The sequence below is a fragment of the Macaca thibetana genome, chromosome 3 (assembly GCF_024542745.1).
Source record: "Macaca thibetana thibetana isolate TM-01 chromosome 3, ASM2454274v1, whole genome shotgun sequence".
Lineage (NCBI taxonomy): Eukaryota > Metazoa > Chordata > Mammalia > Primates > Cercopithecidae > Macaca > Macaca thibetana.
In genome coordinates, this window is record NC_065580.1 from 125,726,216 (window position 1) to 125,752,390 (window position 26,175).

General features: G+C 46.5%; 1 protein-coding gene across 3 annotated transcripts in view; it reads right to left on the bottom strand.

The window, feature by feature from the left end:
* Positions 1-26,175, bottom strand: part of VOPP1 (VOPP1 WW domain binding protein) — a 104,778-nt gene that overhangs the window by 44,044 nt on the left and 34,559 nt on the right. For 2 of the 3 annotated variants that reach the window (XM_050783537.1, XM_050783538.1), the window contains exon 2: positions 9,323-9,381. In XM_050783537.1, coding sequence (XP_050639494.1) covers positions 9,323-9,381 — 59 coding nt within the window. Of the gene's footprint in view, positions 1-9,322; positions 9,382-12,908; positions 16,018-26,175 lie in introns of those variants that run through there. The other variant, XM_050783539.1, reaches the window with a different exon arrangement.

Consider the following 26,175-nt stretch of genomic DNA (forward strand, 5'->3'; position numbering starts at 1 on the left):
TAGCTTAAAATTTTAGAATGTGAAAGAAAAATATCTTTGTCCCTGCCTTTCTGGATAAACCAATGTACTTCTTACATATATTGATGATACTTCATGTCTCCCTAAAATACATAAAACCAGGCTGTGCCCTGACTGCCTTGGGCACGTGTTGTCAGGACTTCCTGGGGCTGTGACATGGGTGCACGTCTTCAACCTTAGTAAAATAAACTTTCTAAATTAACTGAGACCTGTCTCAGATTTTCTGGGTTTATAAGAATTACAGACAAGGAACTGAGAACCTTCAACAGTTAAACAAAACAAAAACTCCAAAATATAGGCACTACCTGTATAAATGAATGATGAGGCATCCCCAGGAAATATTCTGCTACTATCAAAAAGAATGAGGGGCTTTGTATACTGATTTAGAAGCATACTCACAATGTATAGTTAAAAGGAATCAAGTTCAGCTGGGCGCAGTGGCTCACACCTGTAATCGCAGCACTTTGGGAGGCCAAGGCAGGCGGATCACTTGAGGTCAGGAGTTCGAGACCAGCCTGGCCAACACGGTGAAGCCCTGTCTCTACTAAAAATACAAAAATTAGCCAGGCGTCGTGGCACGTGCCTGTAATCCCAGCTACCCAGGAGGCTGAGGCAGGAGAATCACTTGAACCTGGAAGGCGGAGGCTGCAGTGAGCCGAGATCGTGCCACTGTACTCCAGCCTGGGCAAGAGTGAGACTCCATTTCCAAAAAAAAAAAAAAGAGAGAGAGAAATCAAGGTCACATTTTAGGGGTCTAAAGCGCTTAAGCAGAAGATCATCAGTGAAAATTTCTCCCTGTTATAGAGAAGGTGTCTTCAACTTACACCAGGAATCTTCATTGATAAATCTAAGAACTGAGAGAAAAGAAATTCTGCTCTTGAACATCTGCCCCCTCCAGGTTGCAACCCGAAAACTGTGCTCCATCTCCTGATGGCAGAACAGTGAGGGTCTGCAGCAGGCATATGGAGCACTCAGCCAGGGAAGCGCCCCCACCCCTACTGCCGTCTTCCATGCATCCTGGAAGGCCCCAGTGCTGTGGGAGGAGAGCTCAGCAAAGGAGTCCAGCTGACTTCTGCACAGACGGATCTCCCCATCAGGCTCAGAGTCTGCTTGCAGAGCCATAAAGGGTGCCTGCTGGCCAGAGGTGACCCTGTGTCCAGGGAGCCTGGGACTGACTCTGGCACCTGCGCTCCTAGCAGGAAGGTAAAGCAGCCCAGCGGTGCTGGCTCTGCCAACCTTGTCTCTGGATCTCGATTTGACACCTGTGAACAGCACTTCATCCACTCACAGCATTAATTATTCACAGCAGAGAAATGAACCCAGAGGCAGCCAACAACACAGGGTAATGTAAGCACTTTAAAAGAAGCTTCACACTCCAATAGGAGACTTGGGAATAGGGCCTGAAAGCAGCCTGGTCAAAATCGATAGCGTTGGCAGGAATGGGCTCTGCCTCCTGCTGGACAAGCCCTGGACCCTGGGCTCCTCCAGCACAGGCCCTGCCTCCCTCATCCCTAACTTCCCATCATCCCTACACACCAGCTCCCTCCCACTTTAGTAGCGCTCTGGAAATTACAGGTACTCAGTAAGGCATGACACTGACGATAATATTCCTGAATTCTGTTTCATGGATCCTATCTTCCCTTTATCCAGCGGTTTGACAACATGCAACCGTCCATTTTTTCCCTTCCATGCTCTCCTTTGAGCTTGGCGGTGTGTGAATTCCCTATCGTCTTAGTGGAGTTGACTTCTGAGAAGCTTCCCCACATTCTTTCCTTCAATGGTACTTAGATCTGAACGAAAAACTAAAATAAGTGAGCAGACAGAACACCCCGAACCCAAATACCCTGAAGCTCTGCCCCATCCATGTGGCAGCCAGAGATGTGACCCAGTCATGCAAAAGACCTCTAAAGATGCTGCAGGCCCAGGGAGACCGCATCTCCTGGTGTCAGCTGCCATGTCGGTAAAACTAGAAGAGGATGGTCTTAGGGTTTCCTGGCATTCTACAAGAACGGAGGTAAGTGAAGTAAAACTTCGGAGCCAAATCTTTTCCTCCTCCCAGCTCTTCAAAGGGCCACAGGGCTATTTTCACTTTTAAATCATTGGTGTCCAGTCAAGAATACTCAACCATTTCGAACCCATCCTCAATTTTCTGGGGGACAGAGATTCATTTCAATATACAGTAACAAGAAATTTGCACATCTAAATCGTCAGCTCTCTCTGGCTTATTAAAGTCACATGAAAAAGTCATCGTCTGAAGTCCGGGTAACTGTCAGAAAGCACCTGATATGTCTAAGGAGCCACGAGATCTGGTCCAGTGAGGCCAGGCTCCCAGATCCACCCCAGTGCCTGACTGGAAGCAGCGCCCTTTCTCACAACATCATGTCAGTACCAAGACCTGCAGGAGAAAGAAGACTCACTGGCTTGGAAGGAGACATGAGGTGGTCGCTTTGTACTTGGCAGGCAGGCTGGGCCCTTCATGAGCTAAAATCCATCTCCCATTTGTCACTTGTCTCTGCTACAACACACATGCCTGCTCAGCCATTCATCTTTTATTCTCTAAGCTATAAATTATTCTGAGCAGCCAGCCAGAGTGCTGTGGAATAAGCGGGATGAGACCTTGAAGGTGATCTAGCACAGGAAACTGGGGCCCAGAGAGGTTGGACATTTGCCCAAGATCCCACAGCAACCTGATGGCACAGCTGGTCTACAGATGATCTCTTGAATTCCAGTCCCTTAAATATTTTCCATCCCCAAAGACAGCTTTCAGAATCACTCCTTCTGTCTCCAACCCTCCTTAGGCCACCATTTGTCTCTGTTACTAAAGGTATACTGAGGGCCTTCTATGGGCCAGGACCTGTGTTAGCACAGAAGGTATAAAAATCAGCAAGACAGGCTCCCAGTCTAGGGAGGAGACACACAGATGTTTTATTTCAGCAACAGCAGTGCCGTGAAGGAGCATGGTACCCATGCACCAAAGAGGGGTATGGGCTGCAGAGAGGGACCCTCATCCCCAGCTCTCTGGAGATGACACCGTAGCGTGCTTAGGCAAGCACTCCACAAATGTCAGCCATTGCATTCCCAGGCTGTGTATCTGGCAGACTCTGTGTCTCAGCTAGTCTGGGACAACTTGGGGCCGTCCTCTGCTCTGTCCTGCTGCAAAGGCAGATGCAAAGAAGTGGGCAGGTCTCAGCTGTCCTTGTGGTGAGCTGCGGCTGTGCAGTGCTACTGGAATGGGCTCTGCCTCCTGTGGGATAAGCCCTGGACCCTGTGTGACATACTTGCACCTGTCAGCTGTGGAAGAGCCTCCCGAGGTCCCTGTCCACACCCTGGTATACAGGCACGCCCTGTCACCTCCAGCCTGCTGCTGCCTCCCAAGCCACCGCCCTCTCTCTGCTCTTCTGTGCACCAAGTCCTCTTAGGGGTGGCGGCTGTGAGCCAGGTGGCCTCTGGGGGGCTGAGGAGCACCTGGGCTGGAAATCTTAGTGGAGAGGGTGACGTTTCTTATAGTCACTGCTCCTGACCCAAGAGGCCTCCCACTACCCACAAAGGGGTGGTGGTGTCAACTCAGGCACCGAGGAAGGCCCAGGTAACCACTGGCAGATATCGAAGACGGGCTGGGACAGGCTGCCTCCCAGAGTGTCAGGAACAGCATGCCCGGCAACGAGGTGAGTTTGTGCCCTGGGGCAGAGGTCCCCAGGTAAAATCAGGGGACCCATCAGCCACCTCTGGACACAGAACTCCCAATTTTCTCCAAGCTCAGTGTTAAAATCTGCCAAACGAAACTGCAAATATCACAGAGAATACAGGCATCCCAAATAGTGACTGAGTCCTTACTCTGTATCTCACATGCACAGCAGTATTCATACTGCACAGCAACCCAGTGCAGCAGGCACCACAACCCCGCCTTTTTAAAGAGAACTGAAGCCATAGGCTGAATAGCACCTGGAGCTACCTCCTCCCAAACCACTCCACTTCCCCTCTGCGCCACAGAAGCAGCAGGCACAGACTCTGTGACAGGCAGGAGCTCCCTGTCACCTGATGAGGAGGATTCAGTGCTGCCCGCAGACACCTGGACATCAGAATGAGCTCCCGGACGTGGACTTGCGTCTAGGCTCTTCTCTGACAAATGCCACCTTAGTCGGCAGCACTTTTCTGGACTGAGAGGGAAGTGTGCTGTTTGCTGCTTTGGATCCTGCAGGACATGCTCCTCGGTCAGTTCCCACCTTTATCTTCTCATCTCTGGGCTCCAGGAAGCTCACACAGTGGCCCCTGTTTCAGGCCGTGCTGGCAAAGGAGCTGAGGGAGCGAGGCCCGAGCAGAAGCTTGACTCGAGGATAGAATGCAAGCCAAGGGGTGGAAGCTGCTGAGGCCACACAGCCACTTGCTGTTTTTAAACCACGTTACTAAGAGGAGACACCTAGTAAGCCCTGAACCAAAGCACAGAAAGGCACATTTTAATTCAGAGCTCTTGGAAGGGCAGCTTGCAACAGGAAAGGCAGGTAGTGAAGGGAAGTAAAGGGGGAAACATTATTGGAGGGAACAGGAATGTGTTGCTTTTCTGTTCAGATCCCGAAGGGTCTTTTTCTTCAACAATAAGTATATCTTGTTTATACATGTAATACACAGTCTCCCAGACCAACAATGGAAAAATATCAAATTAAGGAAATGAAACAAACCTTCACGCAGGGATAGGGTAGAAAGAGAGAGATCATTTAGCACAAAGAAATCAGAACAGGTGAGAGTAATTTTTTATGTCTAGGTAGCTACAGTAGCAAACCTACATTTCATTAAAAGAGATCAGTCTCTGTTAGCTTACTAACTAGCACACTGGAATGAAATGCAGGGACAGGCAGAGTAGGGAGAAGGCGGCTGCCACCTGGCATTTCCGGTGAGACAAAATGAAATCAGATTATCAAATATAGGAATAAAATCCCTAAAACAAGTTTGCAACCTAGATGTTCCCTCCTCAATGCATTCTGCATGGTGAGTTACACTCACAAAACAGAGGTGTTGTTTGAAATATATATTTTCTGCAGGGGAAGGAAAAAAAACAACCTCTAACAAAACAGGATGTCACTTCGAGTAAACATATTTGTAAGGAATATCTATTTCGGAGAATCTTAGCACTTTACCCAGATGAAATGAAACATAGAATATACTGGAAATGTACTTTTTAGATGAGATCTGTTATAATTTAAGGTTTTGTTTGTTAGTTTGTTTCGTTTTGTTTTGAGATGGAGTCTCACTCTGTAGCCCAAGCTGGAGTACAGTGGTGTGGCTCACTGCAACCTCTGCCTCTGGGGCTCAAGCGATTCTCACGCCTCAGCCTCCCAAGTAGCTGGGACTACAGGCTTGTGCTACCATGCCCAGTTAATATTTTTTTGGGGGGGGATTTTAGTAGAGACAGGGTTTCACCATGTTGCCCAGGGTGGTCTTGAACTCCTGAGCTCAGGAGATCAGCCCCACTCGGCCTCCCAGAGTGCTGGGATTACAGGCATTAGACACCGTGCCTGGCCTAATTTAAGTTTTTTTTAATGTACTGTTGAAGATGCTTCAAAAATGACTAGTCACTCTCACGTGACTATACCACTGCTGCCTGAGGCACAGGTACCTTCCCTGTCCTGCACACCACAACGCAACACAACTGACACGTCGTGGGCCCTCCACAGACACCTGTGGATGAAAGGGAAGCCGTCACCATCCCCAGGACAGCACCCTGCACGCCGGCCATGTGTTCAGAGGCCAGGCTGGCAGCAGTGTGCAATGGCAGCCCGCCTCCCTCCCTGCATCCCCCTTGGCCGAGGCACCCGGCAGCAGGGCGAGCCTGGGCTAGATGTGAGTCTCCTGTACCTGTACTGCCTTCTGCACCAAGGCAGCAGAGACCACAGTGGGCTTCAGAGATCAACAATAACGTAGCCCTCAAGGTTAACTCTAGGGCAGCTGTGCCTCCTGCAGGTCAAGCACTTCCAGTGGGGGTGTAGCTACCGTCTCTTGCCTGTAGCAGATCTCTCCTTGAGCGAGACAAGCTTGGAATGAGTAGAATACAGCTAAGCAATTTCTATTCATTCCCCTTTAAGAAAAATGCTTCATGACCCCAACTTGATGGACAGCAGAGAAGACAGCTTTGGAGAAGACAGTTTTTGAGTATTAAATATCCGGACTGGTTAGGATATTGGACAAGCCACCCCATGTGTGCTGGCTGGCCCCAAAAAAACAACTTTCTCCTTGACACCACACTGGGTTCACCTCTGTGTCAAGACACTGTGGTCCCTCGCATGTGCAGGGAAATGGCACACTGAGTCTGTAGCACTCATCTCATGAGCATATGTAACACAGAGGTGAGCTGGCCTTGGGTAGGTTATGTTCTTATAGGACTTCTGCACTGGTCATGTGCAAGCCCTGTGCCTCAAACCTGGCAGGTCAGAATTTGCAGTCACATCTCATAGAGGAAGCAGCTGATAAGGTCACAGAGCTGGTAAACAACAGAGTAGCGGGATGGGAAGGCTGGTACTAGACAGAGGTGGGGACCGCATCACGTGGGGAAAGTGCTCCATGCTACTGCACGTGTCACCTTAAAATGGTTAATTCTGTTCTTTGAATTTCACCTCAATTAAATAAAAAAGTAACAGAGCAAATATGCACGAACATGATGACAAACATCAGGTGCCACGCACTGGGCCAGGCAGCAGGGTTACAGAATGCACAGGCCATGGCCCCATCCTGAAGCACTTGCCGCGTGGTGCAGTTTGCTGGTGTTATCAGCACTCTCTCACAGCCAAAACAGCAGGGAAGGAACAAACTCTTATGGGGACAGGGAACTGAGTCAGAAGAGGCTCAGAGAACCGGGGAATGATCAAAGGTCCCCTACGTGGGTCAGCGCTGCTGACTGCATGGTGGGAACTGCAAGGAAATGTATCCGCTCAACATCGAGGATGGCCGCTGTGTGCCGGGCACTATCCTACGCCTTGTTGGGAAGCCAAGTATTTATAACTTGTTGCCCTCATGAGACTCACAAGAAAGAAGGAAGATAAAGCCAGACACTCTCTTGAAAGTCTACTGTTAAAAGGACATTGTTCCTGATAGTTTAAGCAAAAAAGTGACATGGAAATTTAGAAACACGTGAGAACTGGATGGGAGAAGAGGTTGAAAGGAGACTAGTTAGAAAGTTTCAGCAATGGTTGAGGGACATTCGCAGATCTGGATTTGGGTGAGGACACTGGGAAGAGAGGGGAGAAACAGAAAGACTAGAGGCAGAACAGAGAAGACTAGTGGGTGGGGCTGGGGTTTCCTGGCATCATGAGATCAGAAGACCTTAATTCATGTACAGGGCACAGGACAATGCCGGGGCCTGGAGTAAGTACTTAATAACTGTTACCTGCTGTTATTCTCACACTGAGCTTCATGTTCTCATGGTGACTTCACTTTTCCATTTTTCTGGACAGTGCACCTAGGGAGCTCTGGATCCTTCTCCCCACCATTGGAAGAGAAAAGCACGAAAGGAAACTGGGCCACAGGCCTGAGTGACAAAAGCAGGGCTTGTCTTTGTATTCCCTGTCTCCAGTTCAATGCAATGCAAAACACTTTCAAAATATGCAGGGAACAAGTGAATGAATAAAGAACAAATGAACAAGTCAATACAAGAACAGCAATGACCTCTGATGCCCAAACTCTGACAAAGCTGACCTATAAAACAATTGGAGAAACAGGTTTTTAAGGAAGAGCACACAGGAGGAGGCGAAAGGTCCACATTTGCGCAAGAAGCCGAACGAGGAAATAAACCATACTGATGAAAATTCATTATGCTGAGAAGAACCAAAATATTTTCTCTTCCTGTTATCCCACAACCACTTCTCTTCAACCTGACAACTCTGTAATTAGAGCCCAAGTCCTTACGCTGCTGCTTTATTTTCCAAGTGGGGTCTGTCTTTCTGCAGCTGCAGAGGCTTCCTTCCAGGGCCCCCACACCATAGGGCACATTGACTCCTGCCTGTCAGTATGAAACCAAGATGAGGAACATGGCCAGCTTCCTTGTGCTTCACCCCCCACTCACAGATACACAGCCCTTCCCTCATACACCGGGCTCCTCAAGAATGACAGGTAAGAGCCTGAGCGAGGTGGCTCACGCCTCTAATCCCAGCACTTTGGGAGGCCAAGGCGGGCAGACTGCTTGAGGACAGGAGTTCGAGACCAGCCTGGCCAACAGGGTGAAACCCCGTCTCTACTAAAAAAAGAAAAATTAGCTGGGCGTGATGGCACACGCCTGTAATCTAAGCTACTAGGGAGGTTGAGGCACGAGAATCGCTTGAACTCAAAGAGGCAGGGGCTGCAGTGAGCTGAGATTGTGCCACTGCACTCCAGCCTGGTGACAGAGTAGGACTCCAACTCAAATAATAGTAATAATGATAGGTAAGAAAAATGTATGTTTTGGCAGATTAAAAAATAACCCTTTTTCCTATTATATATCTCCTATCCATATATAGTACTTCTGCTAGACTACAATATATATGCCTGAAGAATCTCAGGTTTTACAAAATTCAATACTAAAAATAATAGAGCTTTTGGGAAATTTTGGTTAGGGCATTCCACTCAATACCTAAGGAACTTCAAAACAGAATCAAAAACAGTGACTGATAACCTGGAGAGTTAATATGGTCACCAAGGCAGGTGGCTCCACAGGGCTGGTGGTTACCACAGCAGATATTACAAACATACAAAAACCGCACGAAGAAAATGCAGCAATGTCCTCATTACAGAAAGACTGGCAGACACCGAGGGGGCACCAGAAGGATTATAACCCCCTCTGAGCCAAGAGCCACAAGAGGCTGTGATGACAGCTCTCTGGGGAGGAGGCCTCAGAGACAGGCGATTATTGTGATTTCCTACACACATGCACAGACACACACACACTGTCACAGTGGCTCCGCTGAGGACTGTTTCCTGTCCTGCTCAAGGTCGTAAGTCTGCTCCTATGATTCTTGCTCTCTTTGCCTAACAAAATATGTACACACCAATATAATATTTGCCTTCCACAGACATCTCACCCCCTTTAAACACTCACAAGTGAGCTCACCTGCATCACAGAACAGGGCACAGGATTTCAGGCTGTCCTCAGTGCAACTGGTCTGAGTGGGCCGTACACCACGGTGAGGTCACCTGCTGATCCCCCAGCGAGGCAGGCCTGGCACCGCAGCAGAGGCTGGGCCACGTCAGGCTTTCCCCATCCCACACCCAGACCTTTAGCAAGACAATTCCCAGAGAAAGGTACGGCCATAGAATGAAACCACAGAAAGGTGCAAATACTTACATATAATAGGTTGGATAGAGTCCTTCAAAATACCAGCAATGCTTTTTGGCTTCCGTGCACTGCAAATAGAAGCAAGAAAAAGTTTATCAGCACTCAGGAATCTGCATGTTGCTGAGTAGCTCTCACAAAGGCAGCAAAGAAGGATGAGAGGATACAGCTTAACCCATGAAAAGCTGGGATATCGGGGCAGACAATGCATTACAGGGAGAGCCGCCCCCTTTCTCATGACTTTCTATTTCTTTAAAACATCTGTTTTTCTATTTTTTCGTAGGCTTTCATATCTCTATATACACTGAGTGTCAGCATTTTATTAAAAAGGTAAATTAAAGACAATCCACTGTTTAAAATGTACTTGGTATGATACTTCAGATTACACAAGAATGCTAGATATAAAGCAGTGCAAAGATTGCCACTGCCCCCCAATTTCTGTTTTAGAAAGACATCTCCAATAGATTTAGCATTTCCAGAGCTGTATATTTCAGAATATGCTAAAGCCGCACTCCGACCTATGTGTGCCAGATGCTATCAGTTACAGTTCACTCCTGGCCCTCTCACGAGAGTGCAGGAAGAGAAGGGAGGAACAAGGAAAGACAATGGGAGCCTCTCCTGGGCCTTCCAGGTTAAGTCCAGCTCCTAACATCCCAGAGGCAGGGCCCAGCCCCACAGTGCAGGGCAGGGCAGGTGAGTGTGCACAGGCATCGGAGCAGGGGCCAGATGCCACCTGGAGGCTCTCACAAACCTCCAGCAAGTGAGGCAGGCCAGCATCCCCACTGCTCAGGGAGCTCTCTATGCAGAGATGCTCTTCCTATCTGAACAAGGCTTTTCTAAAATTATTCCATTCGTGCTGTCATTTTTGTTTTAAATTCACAACTTCCTACCTCCATGATCTAGTTTATGGGCCCCCATGTGTAAATAAAACCTTCAAAACATTATGGTGCAAAGCTCCCAGCAGCAGGAACACTGGCAAAGGCACGGCAAACAAAGCTTTCTTTGGGCAAGGCTGGGCCGTCCTGCCCAAAGCCCCTCCTCCGATAGGAGGGTGGCTGGATCAGCTCCCTCTTAGCCCATCCGCAGCCCCAGCAGGTGGACAGCAATCCCCTCCTGCCACAATTGCCCTGCAGCTGGAATGGAGTTAGAGACAGGCCCCATACCTACAGTGGCATGCCATGGGAGAGGTGAGTGCCATTGTCACGCTGGCGACATTTGATGGGTTATGAAAATGATGTGGGCCGGGCGCGGTGGCTCACGCCTGTAATCCCAGCACTTTGGGAGGCCGAGGCGGGCGGATCACAAGGTCAGGAGATCGAGACCACGGTGAAACCCCATCTCTACTAAAAATACAAAAAATTAGCCGGGCGCGGTTGTGGGCGCCTGTAGTCCCAGCTACTCGGGAGGCTGAGGCAGGAGAATGGCGTGAACCCGGGAGGCGGAGCTTGCAGTGAGCCGAGATCGCGCCACTGCACTCCAGCCTGGGCGACAGAGCGAGACTCCGTCTCAAAAAAAAAAAAAAAAAAAAAAGAAAATGATGTGAACCCCTGAATTTTGGAGTATGTGCTTTAAGACACTCAGAAGCATACTCTGGCAGCCTGGAGTGACCTAGTTTTATTAACGGAAAATGAGTTTTATTTAGACTAGGTTAGGTCCTGTCCAGTTTAAGAAATGAAGCTCAGACAGCTGACGAAATCAATTTATTTTGGCAAGGAAGAGCAATTTCAGGTCTCTGCCCCAAATTACAATTCATTTCACTAGAGTCTTCTGTGATAAACGGAGAAACCAGGCCTGCCTTCCATGTGTCACTTTAAACGGGTCTCCCTTATTCTCCATCACCGCCACCGACAGTCAAACATTTCTGGAACCTGACACTTAAGTTTCACGCAACCAAGAAGTGAGGCCAGGGAACATCAGAACGCAAGCCTGAAGAGCCCTCCCTGCCTGGGGCCTGGCTGCTCCACGGCTTCTCCTCAGAGACAGGCCACAGCCACGCAGCGAGAGCCGGGCACACAGCTGGCACTGGAAACAAGGACAGGCTCTGGCCTCTGCAGTGGCCTTTTCTGCAATTCCTCTTGGTCTACAGCGTTTCCAGATCCGAAGCAGTCACCTGATACTCTGGCAGCACACCTCCATCACTAATGCACTGCATTTCAGAAAGGACTTTTTCTTCCAACCAGACAAAATAATGCCACACATCTGAATGCACACTGTCTCTGGGATACAGCAATATGAGGAATACCACTTTACAAATTAAGGCACCAGAGCCCTTGGTGGGTGTCTTCTTCTGGGTCACACAGCTTCTTTGTGGTAGCAAAATAGCCCCCAGCACAGTGTCTTCTGCACTCAAGAGAGCTCCCCTGAGGAACCCACTCTGCCCACCTCCAGCAAGAACAAAGGCCTCTGAGAACTGGTGTGAGATGATCCCCAAGATATGGTGTTAGTGAAAAAGCATACGCAAAAACAAAAACATACGTCCAGTATGCCATCCTTGATGCAAAAGGAAACGTGTACATTTGGCCTGCTTTATACAAAAAGAATCATAGTTTGCACACATCAAAACATCACATGTATCCCATAAATATGTACAATTATTATATACCAATAAATTTTTTTTCAAAAAAATCACAGGAAGGATAGTGTCAAAATTGATCACAACAACTGGGTCATTCTTGTCATACCCAACTAACAGAGTCAAGGCCAGAGGGGCAAAGCACTCAGGGCACATAGCACTGCTCCAAAAAGTCATTCTCGGCAAGCTTGGCTGCTGAAACTGCCTGCCCTGACTCTCAGACTAGCTTACCCAGCCCCATCACACACCAGAGAGGGCTTGCCAGCTCCCCAAAACTTTACTTAGTGCCAATGAACAACTCTCTTTCAAAAAATCCCTTACATTTCTCCTTTTTATAAAACTTCTAAACTTCTCTTTGTTCTTCAGACATACTGAAGACCACGCAATATATGGCCCAGACTGCAATGCTCACTTCTTAAACAAAATGTTTTAAATTTAGAGATCTGTCTCTGTAAAAACTAATGAAAATGCTTACCTGTGGGGGGTGGGCGGAGTGGAGTGGAAAAGACAGGGACAAGAGCCAAATTCATCTGAGTATATCTTTTTACATAGTTTGACTTTTGAAATTGTTTTTTCATATTCACATAATAAAGTAGAAAGTATTTTTTTAAATCACTTCTCAGCTGAAAAGATTTATAAAAGACTATCGTGACATGATCACACATGTTCCCTTTAGGGCAGGGACAACAGGGACAACTAAGCAGGGTAGATGCCTGTGAGGTCAGTGTTCACAGGAGACTCGCACAGACACGCACTCTTCTGGGGGCCCTTCTGGGTGAAGGGCACCATTTCCATCCTACTCTTCTTCCCACGTTTTTCTGGGATATTCCCTAACTTCACAGCTGCCTACTTGTTGGTTACTCTTGCTCAGTTACTTGCTAATAACCTTTTATCGTCTCTCATTAAGCTACACAAAAAAAACATTTTGAAAAATTTAACCCCAGTTTGTTCCTTTACAAAAACTGTTCTTAAGAAAATATTAAGGCTACAAATCTTGAAACATAAAGTACCTTTAAACAGAGTTACCTTGCATTAAGCTGTAGTTCCATTTTGTTGCTGTTGAAATTATTGTGTTTGAAATTTGCTAATATCCTGGAAACTGCTTCACTGTTTTTGGTAGCTGGACTTTTGTAGTAGCTTTCTCCTGAGGAATACCAACATTGTAAAAATACAGACATACACTATCTCACTACAGTTAATGCAGGGCATGATTCCATTTGATGGTCAGATAATATGAAGAACGCAAAGTCACTGGTCTCATTATTCAACTGAAAAATGCCAAAATGAGGACTCAGAAGTCCTGATAAGTTGTAGTTGAGCCTTTCCTTCAACAAATGCTTGCTAACTGAACACCAGGTGTCAGAGTCAGCCTGTCCAATCCAGGAGGACGCAGCCTTGTGATGGGAATGGAGACCAGGAGGTGGAGAGGCACACGCCTGCCCGAGGAGCCCACGGTTGAGATGGGTGCTGCCAAGTCGAAGTCTGATGAGAAAGGCAGTCTCTGCCTACCAAGTCCAAACTCCAAATCCAGCATCAGCACCAGGACTCAGGACAAAGCCAGACAGCTGGAACTGTGGTCAAAGGGGAGTTTGCCAGGGACAAGTAAGAGGTATCTTCAGAGTACTCCGAACCACCAGCAGGCACGCAGATGTGGCCTCACAAGCAAGTGGGAGGAGGCAGAAAGAAGGCCCCGTGTTGGGTCACACGGAAGCACCAGAGTCATCGGGCAAAGGGGAAGCCACAGGGAAAGGAGGAGCTAAAGAACCAGAGCTCTGGGTTCTGAACCTGACTGCAACCTGCCAGTCACGCCACCAGCCAGTCTGGGTCTCAGTCTCCTCATTTGTAAGAGTATGGACTCTCTTCTCTGCTTTATGAAGAAACTGAGATTGAATGCATTGAAATGCCTGGCCAGACTAGGGCATCGTTTCCTCATCCCACACCAGCTAGCACCTCTGTCCCTAACTGTGTCTTCTCTGGAACAAACAACTTCCAAGGCTCATCTTACGTGGTCTTCTATCATCTAAGCAGAAGCAATGCTTCCAAACCTCTTGAGAACAAAGATTCTAAATATGTAATGCCTTACATGTGTACAGTATTTAGTTTTCCAAAATCTCCCTAAAAGGAACAAACCTCTCTAAAAAAAAAAAAAAAAAACCTTAAAAATGTATGGAAACTAACGGGGGAAAAAGTGAATTTCCAGGTTTTATGCCCACTCTGGAAAAGTCAGTCTACCCATTTTGCGAAGATACTTCACCATGATTTCTTAAGGATCAACCATCTCTGGAAACAGAAATTGTGTGTGTGAGGAGAGGTCGACTGCTTTCTGTTACCTAGCAGGCATCCTCAGTGTTCAGGAAGCTGTCCTGGGCTCTGGGAAAACAGCAGCCCTGCCTGAGTGCCTGTGGGATACTCCCTCCATGTGCACAGCAGAGACAATACATAGAGCCGCATGCTTCTTGAAGAGCTCATGAAAACAGTAACATACAACTTACAAACTATGAACACAGCAGAAGGTGTGGGCTCACGAGGAAACCTTCAGCAGCAACTCCCTTGACGGCATCTACGTTTCACACTGGAGAGGCCTAAAAGACGTCTCTGCTCAGGATGGACTCTGGACGCCTGTGGTTCAAGGACTAGGGTATCTATAGATGTAGTTCAGCCATCCCAAATATAGTTATCCCTATTTAGGCAGGATCTAAATAAGCCCCAGAGAATAAACCCTTGCTGATCTCCACTAGTAATCCTCATAGTAACATAAATTACTCCTCCCTGTGCACTGAGTGAGGAAGGACGCAGGACACCACTGATGATGAGTGCTTCTCCCTTTTCTATCCCAGGCTAAAACAGAGCCACACCATAGGCAGGTACAGCTGACTTGGTAGGAACTGAAGCTTATGACTCTGGGACATGAGGGAGTGGAGAGCAGGGTCAAGGATCCAAAACAACATGGATTTTACCTAAATTCCACCTGTTCTGCTTTTGTTAAGTTCAGGGGATAAGGTGAGATCCTTAGATAAATAGCAGACAAACTTGCAAACCAGCAGCTCACTGACAGGACTCGTCTCACTGACCTCTGGAAAGTAAGGATCCTTACGTTACTTATCGCGGCAACAGCTTTGGTCAACAGTCTGTCCCGGGCCAGAAGACCAGGGTTTGCTTCAGGATGGTGGGATGGCCCCAAGGAAGATCAGCCCAAGGATTCCGTCTTTTTCAAAAGGGAGGGGCCCCCTGCTGTGCCTCGCACTGCTTTTGCATTCATCAAAAGCTGAACTTGACACACAGGCAATGAGATCCCAGCTGCTTTCAGCTCAAGCCCAATTAGAGTGGGCTCGTTACACTCCGCACAGGCTGAGAACAAAGGGAGCCTCGCGGGTGCTGGCAGGCTTGATGCTCAGGACCAGGGACAGAAGCAGAGGGCAGGGGGTAGCCTGCTCAATGCACAGAGAAAAATCTATGCAGGCAATGACAGGCAATTATCTCAAGGTCTCTGAATTTCAATTAATAAATAGGACCGACCATGCTTTAAATTCCTGTACTGGAATTTCAATCAGTTCCCTTAATGCTAATTACTTAATCCCCAGGTTTATGGACATTCTGTTTCTCAGGAATGTCTTATCTCCAAGAAAACTTGATTTTTTAGAGATGAGAGTATGAGGTTTCTCACAAGCACCATTTCTTAGAGGGAAGAAAGCAGATAAACTCTTAAGAAAATAACAGAAATAAAAGATCCCCTGTCCTATAGAAGAAACCACACCTGAAATTCATACACGGCCAGCAAATAACAATCAGAGATGAGGCATTATCGTGGAGATTCCGGGGATGCAGGCTGTAAACCTTAAATGAATCCCAACCACAGATCCCGGGGGAAATTCTGTCAACTATCCTAGACTCTGAACAGCTGGTCTGCTTTACCTGCTTTTGTGTTCAACAGAAGGACAGGGGAGGAGACATACTCACGGCCCCTCATTCCTGTAGGTAAAAAGCCTCATCCTCAGCAGGTGAAAATTAATCAGTAATCAAACTTAAAAGGTAGAGGCAAAGGAAACTATCTAAATATAATAGGGCTGATATCTTTAAACAATAAAGACTTCACATGATTCAATGAGAAAAAGAAAAATTCCAACAGGAAAAAAAATAAAAGTGATATGGGAATTTTTCAAAGAAACATAAAAGGCCAATAAACCTATTTTAACAGACAATATTCATTAATAACCAAATATAAATCACCATAGTATGGTTTTTAACCCATCAAATTGGTAATAAAAAAAATCCCATAGTACCCTTTGTAGACAAGGGCATGAGGGGAAAAAAAAAATCACATAATTCTGTTGGGAAAATAAAATGTCTCAAGAAGACAGTTTTTCAATATCTATAAAAAATCTTTAAAATGTACATAATTTCAGCAAGTTTAAACAACTGAGAACAAATGTTATTTAAAAAACTAGAAATAACCAACATTTTCAAAATGGGTTTTCCTAACAAAATTATAAGACATCCAAAAGATGTATTTGTAGGTATTTACTATCAGAATGTAGACAAACATAATTAGGAATATTTTGCTAAGATAAAAAGATCAATAAAGTAGTACATCTAGAATTCTATTTTTTGTTATACATTATAGGAAACAGAAAATAATATGGAAAGCCATGTACCGAAATACTGACAACTAATTATGTTTTACTTGGTACTAGAGATGATTTTTTCCAAACAGAAAATACATTCTGTACCGAAATAGTCAACTAATTATGTTTTACTCCAAGTTTTTGTACAGAACTGTTAGTACTCCAAGTTTATTTTTTTTAAATCTCTATTAAATTTTACTTTAAAATGCAGACTACTTAGTACCCAAAAAAGAAGTGAAAACTAGATATGAAAAGACATTTAAACCAGCCTGGCCAACATGGTAAAATCCCATCTGTACTAAAAATACAAAAATTAGCTGGGCATGGTGGCGCATGCCTGTAATCCCAGCTGCTCGGGAGGCTGAGGCAGGAAAAATCACTTGAACCCGGGAAGCGGAGGTTGCAGTGAGCTGAGATCGCACCACTGCACTCCGGCCCAGGCAACAGAGCAAGCTCTGTCTTAAAAAAAAAAAAAAAAAAAAAAAAAAAAGAAAAATATTTAAAATAAGAAAATATAACTGTTAACAAGAAAGAACATTCTCCAGCTAGGAATGAAATAAAAATTAACAGATAAAGTTTGTGAAATAATATACAAGGCTAGAAAGGGTGTACTCAAACAAATACAGAGTCAGCAATTAAAGCTGTATTCATAGAAAGTTTATCATGGAAAATGTTCATTTCATATAGTTAATTTAAACACATTATATATATTTAATTTCAACAATGTAAAAATAAACATATTCATAGAAGAAAGAATGTAACAGCATAAGCCTAAATTCACAGTGTTATATTTGGATGGTGCGATTTCTTTTAAAGAAGCCTTCAATTCTGATGATAGAGGCTGTTGTGGCAAGAGACAAGGGACACATAAGAGTCCTCAATGGGCCGGACGCAGTGGCTTATGCCTATAATCCCAACACTTTGGGAGGCCAAGGCTGGCAGATCACAAGGTCAGGAGATCGAGACCATCTTGGCTAACACAGTGAAACCCCATTCTTTACTAGAAATACAAAAAATTAGCCGGGCGTGGTGGTGCTTGCCTGTAGTTTCAGCTACTTGGGAGGCTGAGGCAGGAGAATCGCTTGAACCTGGGAGGCAGAGGTTGCAGTGAGCTGAGATGGGGCCACTGTACTCTGGCCTGGGTGACAGAGAGACATTCCATCTCAAAATAAAAAAAAAATAAAAAAAAATAAAAAAGTCCTCAATGAGTGCAAAGGACTGGATTCACTGCAAGACCCAACACACATGTGCACCCAGGAGCTCCCACTCATGTCCACTGAACACAAGCATTCTGAAAACTATGCTATCTTTTAAAACATAATTATCAATATAAATCACATTTTATGATGCTTGGATCAGGTGATCCAAGTTCTAGCTCAATTTACTTAGCTTTAGTTTATACACTATAAAATCACTCATTTTCAAGATACAGTTTGATGAGTTTTAGGAAAGGTATACAGCTGTGCCTCCACCACCCCAATCCAGCTTCAGAACCTTTCCTTCACTTCAGAGAGTTCCCTCATGTTGTTCTGTAGTCAATTCCAACTCCTACCCCAGCCTCCAGGCAATACTGATCTGCTTTCTATCTTTATCCATAGTCTTGCCTTTGCTATATGGTTCAATTAAAGAAAATCATACAACTTACAGTCTCTTATGTCTGGATTGCATGTTGCTGCATATACCAGCAATTCATTCCTTTCTAGTGTTGAACAATATTCCATTCTATGAAGGCACCACATTTTGTTTATCCATTCACCAGCTCATGGATATCTGGGTTGATACTGCATTTTGGCTGCTATCAATAATGCTGCTATATCCATTTGTATACAGGTCCTTGCATGGACAGATGTCTTAATTTCTTGGGTACACACCAAGAAAAGTGGAATGGGTACATACATTCCACTCCAAGACCTGGAGTGGAACTGTCAGGTCACACGGTAACTCCTTACATAACTTGTTGAGAGATCGTCAAACTATTTTGAAAGCAGCTGCACTACTTTACATTCCCATCAACAATCTAAGAGGGCTCCAGTCTCTCCACATCGTCACTAACACTTATTATCTGTTTTTTGGTATTAGCCATCTGGTACTGTACTGGTATCTCATCGTGATTTTAATTGGTATTTCCCTAATGACCAATGATGTAGAGACTCTTTTTATTCCAGCTCAATGAGAAGGCAAAAACCAGTAGCTGCCATACATGGAATGCCTGTGATCCAACAGGTGTTTTTCATGTGAAATCTCACGTAACATCGTAACAACCCTGAGAATTAGGTGGTTTACAAATGAGGAAACTAAGGTCTCAGAGAGGTGAACTGACTTGCAAAGGTGACACAGGAGCAAGCTGAAAGTCGGTATTTGACTTCAGGTCTGTTGGTTTCCAAAGTCTGTGTGCTTTCTGTGGTAATGTCTAGAAGCTGCAGTTTTCTGTGTCATCATAATCCACGATCCACCCTTTGGAATGTCTGTCACATCATGCGCATGGAACTGGAATGAGATTTATTGTAGGCATTATTTTGCTGTATAGAAGAAAACTAAAATGACTGAATCCACATGAAAGACCCTATCTCCATGCCCCCAAAATAACCTTTTATGAGTTGTTAGGAATTCTACCTTTCAGCGTTCCTCAACTCTCAACACTGTCAATTACGACATCTCCAGGAGCAGAAATCAAACACAAGTGTGCCCAGCAGCTTTGCTAAGGAGACTGTCTCTGCAATCAGCATGGCCAGCCCACCACGAACAAACCACAAGAGAAAGGAAAGGAGCAAAATCAAGGAGCCCAAAGCCCACCAGGGTGCAAACCATGAAGCATCCTTTCACTCTCAGAAATGACTTTTTAGCTGCCAAAAATACTTACAGGCGCCATTTTAGGCACAGAACTATATAAAATGAATGTAAGGCCTGCAGCCAAAAGGGTTCACATGACAAATTTTCCAAATGCCAAAAAACATCATTCATTCAAAAAACTGATGACTGGGAGACTTCATTAGAATGGCTTGAAAGCAGCGATAACAGATGGAAATATCAGTGCTACTGTTATCTGCTGGCAATAAATGAATATGATCATCCTTTGTTATGGGCTCAATTCCAACAAAATCTATGAACAGGACCAAACCTTTGAATGCTCTCCTTAAAGGCCTAATCCAGAAAGGTATTTTATTTATTTTATTTTATCTTATCTTATCTTGAGAGGGAGTCTTGCTCTGTCACCCACGCTAGAGGGCAGTGGTGCAATCTTGGCTCACAGCAACCTCTGCCTCCTGGGTTCAAGTGATTCTCTTGCCCCAGTCTCCTGAGTAGCTGGGATTACAGGCACGCGCCACCACACCTGACTAATTTTTTTGTATTTTTAGTAGAGACGGGGTTGTGCCCTGTTGGCCAGGCTGGTCTTGAACTCCTGACCTCAGGGGATCCGCCCGCCTCAGCTTCCCAAAGTGCTATGATTACGGGCATGAGTCACTGCACCCAGAAAAAGCTGTCTTTTTTTGATGTAATTGCAGAGTGCAAGAATAACATTATGAAAAAAAAGTCAACAGATCAGCTCTGCTACCTCCTAATCTATGATTTGGGCACCCGGCTTTGACAATCTCATACATGACTGAGAAGAGTAACAGGCTTGTTGTTTCCAACTACTGTGCCCCCAAAATGAAATAACTGAGATAAGTACCAAAAGACTACTCTCCTCCAGTTGGGCCTAAATCTTGGCCAGCAGATCCAAAACTCAACCACCACACTTAAGAGAAAATATCAACTTCTCACCTTTTGCTGACAGAAATGCCCAGAAAGATTAATAAGTGGAGCAGCTTCAAAAGCAAAATGCCAAAAAATGCATAAGGATTTTCGCACTCAGGTTGTATACTACCCTACCTATTTGACTTCTTTTTTAGAACAAAAATGTGTTGGATTCTCTGATGACATATATTTCTGTAAGTCTAGATTCTAACTGTAAAGAGCACAAGAAATTGAAAAGCTGAGATGTGACTAAAATCTGACTAAAGGCTGAATAAATGATGGTATTACCCACATTTAAAGACAATGTGACTTACTAAAATAAACACACACAGCACCTGCTGCATGCCTGCTTCCGGGCCTGAACAGTGATCTAACCATGGTCAGGTCACCAAAGGTCTCTAAGCTTTGGTTCTTTGTCTACAGAATGCAGAAGGGTATTTCTGTCTTGCCTTGAGGTTTACATGAAACAGCACATGCGAACCACCTGGCACATGCCCACTATTCTAGGAGGCCCCTGCTAAGTCGTTACATTGTGTGCTGTGTGGGTTTATTCTTGAGAATCATGGTCAAGTAAAGCTCAACCTAAAGATGCAGTTAACATTCTCTACAACCCACTTTTATGTCTCTATGAAGAGTGAGAATATGGAACCTGTGATCCAAAATGAATCAGGAAAAAAAAAAATACCCCAGAAGTTTAGAAACTACACTAGTTACAACCACCAGCTTGGAAATGATACTCTGGTGTGGAAAAATACAACTCAAAGCAATCTGAGGGAGCTTCCTCCCCTTTCCATGGAACTTTTCATGGCTTATGGCACACCCTGTCAGCATTCCCTTCCCAGGAAGGTACTAGGAAGCACTTCCACGTGTACTTCTGTCATTCCTTTTCACTACTACCAAATTTCACACCCCCTCAATTCTCGTAATGCGCATTTTCATTAAATCTGGTAATATCTAACCTGGAGTCAAAAAACAATTTCTTGTGCTTAGAAGACTTTCCATTTCTTGTCATGAATTGATTTATTATAAATGTTAAGGAACTAAGCTGTTACAGCAAATTTAGGGAGAAAGAGAGTCAGTTCCACGTGATGCCCCACAGCAGCATCTGTGTATTAGAAAATCTTCAGGGAGTCTCTGGTGGTGTGGAGGCCTAAGCTAAAACCAGGAGGACTGAGAACATATGTGCCAGGAAGGTGATTTCGATGCCAGTTCTGTCTCTCTCCTGAACCCAATCAACTCAATCATTTCTGTTTAACACAAACTCACATGAGTGCCTCCTAAAAGCTGGTTCAGTCAGCTGCCTCCAGGTCAGACCAGTGAGGATGGAGGTCGGTCACTCAGTGTTGTCTGTGGGTGCATCCAAGGGGCAGTGTGGTGCTCTTGAAAGGCAGTGCCCAAGGACAGCAGCAGAGATGCCCCTGCCTTCCCCACTCAGGAAGGGCACCACTGTCCACCCACAAGAAGCTTCCAGAGCCATCACTCATAATGTATTTCTTCTCTCATTTAGATTTCCCGGTGCCAAGAAAACAAACAAACAAAAAAAAATCTGCCTGCTGTGAGTCAGCCTCAGAGATGACCGTGGTTGACTGTGCTGTCTGCCATCTGCTTTTAACCACGAAAGAGGAAGCAGCTATGTGGGATACCACATCAGGGTACCTTCCGGACCTAGGGTCTCACTGCCTGGAAACTCCCCTGAGTCTCAGTTTCTTCAGATGGGAGGGCCTCTGCTAACTCAAATAAGCCCCCATGCTACCCACCAAAGGAAAGTCCCCATCAGGGAGACCAGCAAGGGGGGCTGACTTTCTATTTCTTGTCATGAACTGATTTATTATAAATGTTAAGGGACTAAGCTGTTACAGCAAATCTGAGGAGAAAGAGAGTCAGTTCCACGTGATGCCCCACAGCAGCATCTGTGTATTAGAAAATCTTCAGTCCTTTCATATCCTCTGATGCTCCCAGTCTTTTCTTCTTACCTTTTCTCGTACCCAGGGTGTGGTGGGTGGTTAGGGAGGTAGATGAGTGAAAACACCCACAGGAAGGATGACGACAAAACTCAGGTCCAAAAGTAACAACTCTGCCTCAGTGTTGTAAATAAGCAACAGTTTTTCCACCCAAAACAACTCATTTGTGCAAGGTTACCAGCAAACTGTATAGCTGTCTCCCAGCCCTGTCAGCTATAATTTCTAATAGCTGTCACTGTGTCCTGGCTTGTTAAAATCCGTGAAAGAAATCATTTCATGTAGCTTTTTTTTTTTTTAAGGAGATGGAGAGACAAAAGAATGTAGCAGAGTAAAACAGCAAGTGCAAGCAGATGACAGAAATTTCTACAAACACTTAATAGACAGACATTCCTTAGGCTTAGTTAAAATATCTAAATTTCATTGGGGGAACTGGCTGTCAAAAGATAATCCATCTCTTGCTTCAATTCTCGTATTTCCTAAACCCTGGGGTCTCTCAGCTAGTGCAAGGTCCTGTCATGGTCACCTGTGGCTCCGGCCAATTCTCACTTCCCCTGGAGGGCAGCTGAGTGGAGGGAGCGGGGCCGCCCAAAGTTTCACTCTGATTGGAGGTAAACTTAACATCATTTCTGCATTAGTCATTTAAAGCCCTGGGCTCAGTACTTTCCCCCAACTGGGTTTCTGCTTTTGAGCTCGCTCTGCAATTTGCCTAATTCTGACTCAATTCTGTCTGGGCCCAGGGAGCTGTCAACAGCCACTCTTCCTCACCCATTTCTCCAGCTGTAGCCCTCTTGCAGGTGTTCTGCCCACAAAAGACCACCAGCATACAACACCATGCAGGGTCCACCCTGAGCTGGGGGCCCTCTGCCAGCTGCCACCTGGGATCTCTGCCAGATGCCCAGAAGAACCTCACACCAGACATCTCTAGAGCTGAGCGCTGCTCCCACCCGGTGCTCTGGACTTTGGCGAAAGTACCACCACCCATTAGCTCACCCCAGCCACATGCTGTCCCCAGTGCCTCCTGTCTTCCCACTCCCTCCACCTGGTCATCAAGCCTTGTCTCTCCCCAGGACATTCCTGCCACGCCATCAAGAAGGCCAGCTTTGCTGTCATCAAAAGCCAGGGGGTGAGCTTGCTGATGGGAGAAGAGGAGAACAGGAAGACACAGTTGAAGAGTGGTAGAGCCTGCAGCACCTGTCCCAAGACCGCTGCCACATCCAAGCCTGGCCGCATGGCCTCTAGTGCCAGGGCCTGGCTGGGGGGCTCCTGACACTGTACCTGCCCCTAAACTTCTCAGCAGACCTGACAAAGCTCAGGGGGCTATGCAGTGCCCTGTCAAAGAGAATAGGAAAGGAGGGCACACAGCACACCAATTCCTGCTAGAAAATCTCCAGGGGCTCCCCATTCACTGTGGGTTTCTCTTTGCTTCCCCTTGACGTCACAAGTTCCTTTCTTCTGAATGCAATTTTATCTTCAGTGGGCTTCATTACACAAACAAGGAAAAGAGTGGGGCTGATTGAGCAGGGCAAAGCTCAGAGAGCTCGAGGGCACTGGGGCAGGCTCCCCCTGGAAACCCTGCCGCCTCACCGAGGGTGAAATACAGACCCCAGGGAGTGTCCTTCTGGCTTGGCCGCCCCCCATGCCATCAGCTCTTCCTGTCTCTGCCGCTCCTCCCAGTCCCTCACCCCACAGCCATTTCCATCCGTGCGCCTCCAGAAAAGCCTAGTCTATTCGCTTCCATCTGGAATACACTTCTTCACAGTTTCCACTAATGCAGCCTCAGCCTCAGTGTCCCTTGGATGAAAATTTTTGAGACTTCCAGAAGGTGAGTTGTTAGTTTTCCCCTTGGGGCTCTGATTAAATTTAACTCTCAGCACTTCAGCTTACAAGGAATCTTCCCTTCCACGAACTTATTTGGTTCTAATGAGACCATGGGAGGGAGTGGGCTGCCCTCAGCCAGCAGACATGCTTAGCCCTGTGTCTGCCATCCCAGCATGTGGTCAGGGGCACTGTCCCTCTGTGCAGAGAATGGGCAGGCAGACACCAACCCACGGCAGGTCTGAGGCTATTTCCAAAGGCCATGTTCTTTCCCTGATGACGACAGACTCTTTCCTACACCTGCCCCACACTCTGTGCCAAGCTAGGATCATGCACTCAGGGCCCTGCCTCCTCCTGCAGGGCTGGGTCTTCAGGAGCTCCTGAGGAGTAAGGGCCCTGCCTCGGCCACCCTGTTGGCCCCAGTGTCTAACCCAGGCCAAGTGTTCAGGAAACCTCTGGTGGAAATGCTCATATATCCATTTCCTCCTCTGCCTGTTCAAGAGTTGTACTTGAGGCTCAAGCCTGTAATCCCAGCACTTTGGGAGGCTGAGACGGGCGGATCACGAGGTCAGGAGATTGAGACCATTCTGGCTAACACGGTGAAACCTCGTCTCTACTAAAAAATACAAAAAACTAGCCGGGTGAGGTGGCGGGCACCTGTAGTCCCAGAGGCTCGGGAGGCTGAGGCAGGAGAATGGCGTAAACCTGGGAGGCGGAGTTTGCAGTGAGCTGAGATCCGGCCACTGTACTCCAGCCTGGGCGACAGAGCGAGACTCCGTCTCAAAAAAAAAAAAAAAAAAAAAAAAAAAAAAAAAAAAGAGTTGTACTTGAATTTGACTACACACCCTGAAGTGTGGAGACTGGCCCTGACTGCCTTACATAGGCTGATTAAAACTCAGGCAAGGCTGGGCGTGATGGCTCATGCCTGTAATCCCAGCACTTTGTGAGGCCGAGGCGGGCAGATCACCTGAGGTCAGGAGTTCCAGACCAACCTGGCCAACATCGTGAAACTCCATCTCTACTAAAAATACAAAAAGGAGCCGGGCGTGGTGGCATGCACCCTGTAATCCCAGCTACGCAGGAGGCTGAGGCAGGGGAATTGCTTAAACCCTGGAGGCAGAGGTTGCAGTGAGCCAAGATTGCGCCACTGCACTGCAGCCTGGGTGAGAGTGAGACTCCATCTCAAAACAAAACAAAACAAAACAAAAAACCTCAGATTTACCAACTGGAGGATAGAGAACTTAGGAGCACAACATGCTGAGGGAGACAAAGAGAACTTCATTGTGTCTCTCAAAACATTTTCCCAGAGGAAGACGGGATAGAATGAGGGCAAAGCACATGGCACGCGGCGGGAATGAAAAATGACACTGATATAAAAACAACTCGTGTTCACACCAAGGAGCACGGCCCAGGCACGAAGTGTGACCACAGGGGCAGCATGCTGATATTGGCTCAGACAGCGCATCTGCCGCACGGAAGGGCGTACTGTACCCAGTCTGGTTGAGGCAGGCACCCAGCCTCACTCAGTAGGGCATTCAATGTAAGTGCCCAGGAATGCAAGAGACAGTGAACAGAACGGCAGCCAGACAGCATGAAATGCAGAGCTCTTGAGGCACCACCAGGGGAAGGTGGGGCCTGCCTCACCACAAAACCTGAGACTTCATGTCATGTCTGAGAGGTTGAGAGGATTAAGGAAGGGGCTTTGGGAAGGGGCCAGACATTTTCTGACGAGAAACGCAATGCAGATGGCGACTCCAGGATCTCTCGACCTGACTCATCTAATTCCCTGACCCTGGGCTGTGCCTGAGTGGAAGGCTCTGCCCTTCATCCCGCCAGCACTGACCCTGTCCTGTCCCAGCCAGGCCTGTGTCCACTTCCTTCAGCTGAACACACCTATTTTGTACCCCAAACACCCAGGGCGTGCAGCAACATCTGGGAAGCCAAGCAGGCATCTCACTGGCATCTCTCACACAGCTCAGCTGGCACTCTGCCCCAACCTCTGGCTCTGGAGCAAGCAGAGGCCGACAAGTCAGACAACTAACTTTGTGCTCCAGCCTTCTGGAGGTAACACATGACTGCCCCCCATGCTCTTCTTTCCCAGAACTGAAGCCCAAACTCTGGGCCAGGCTTCACAGCAAACTGAACCACCAACCAAGCAAG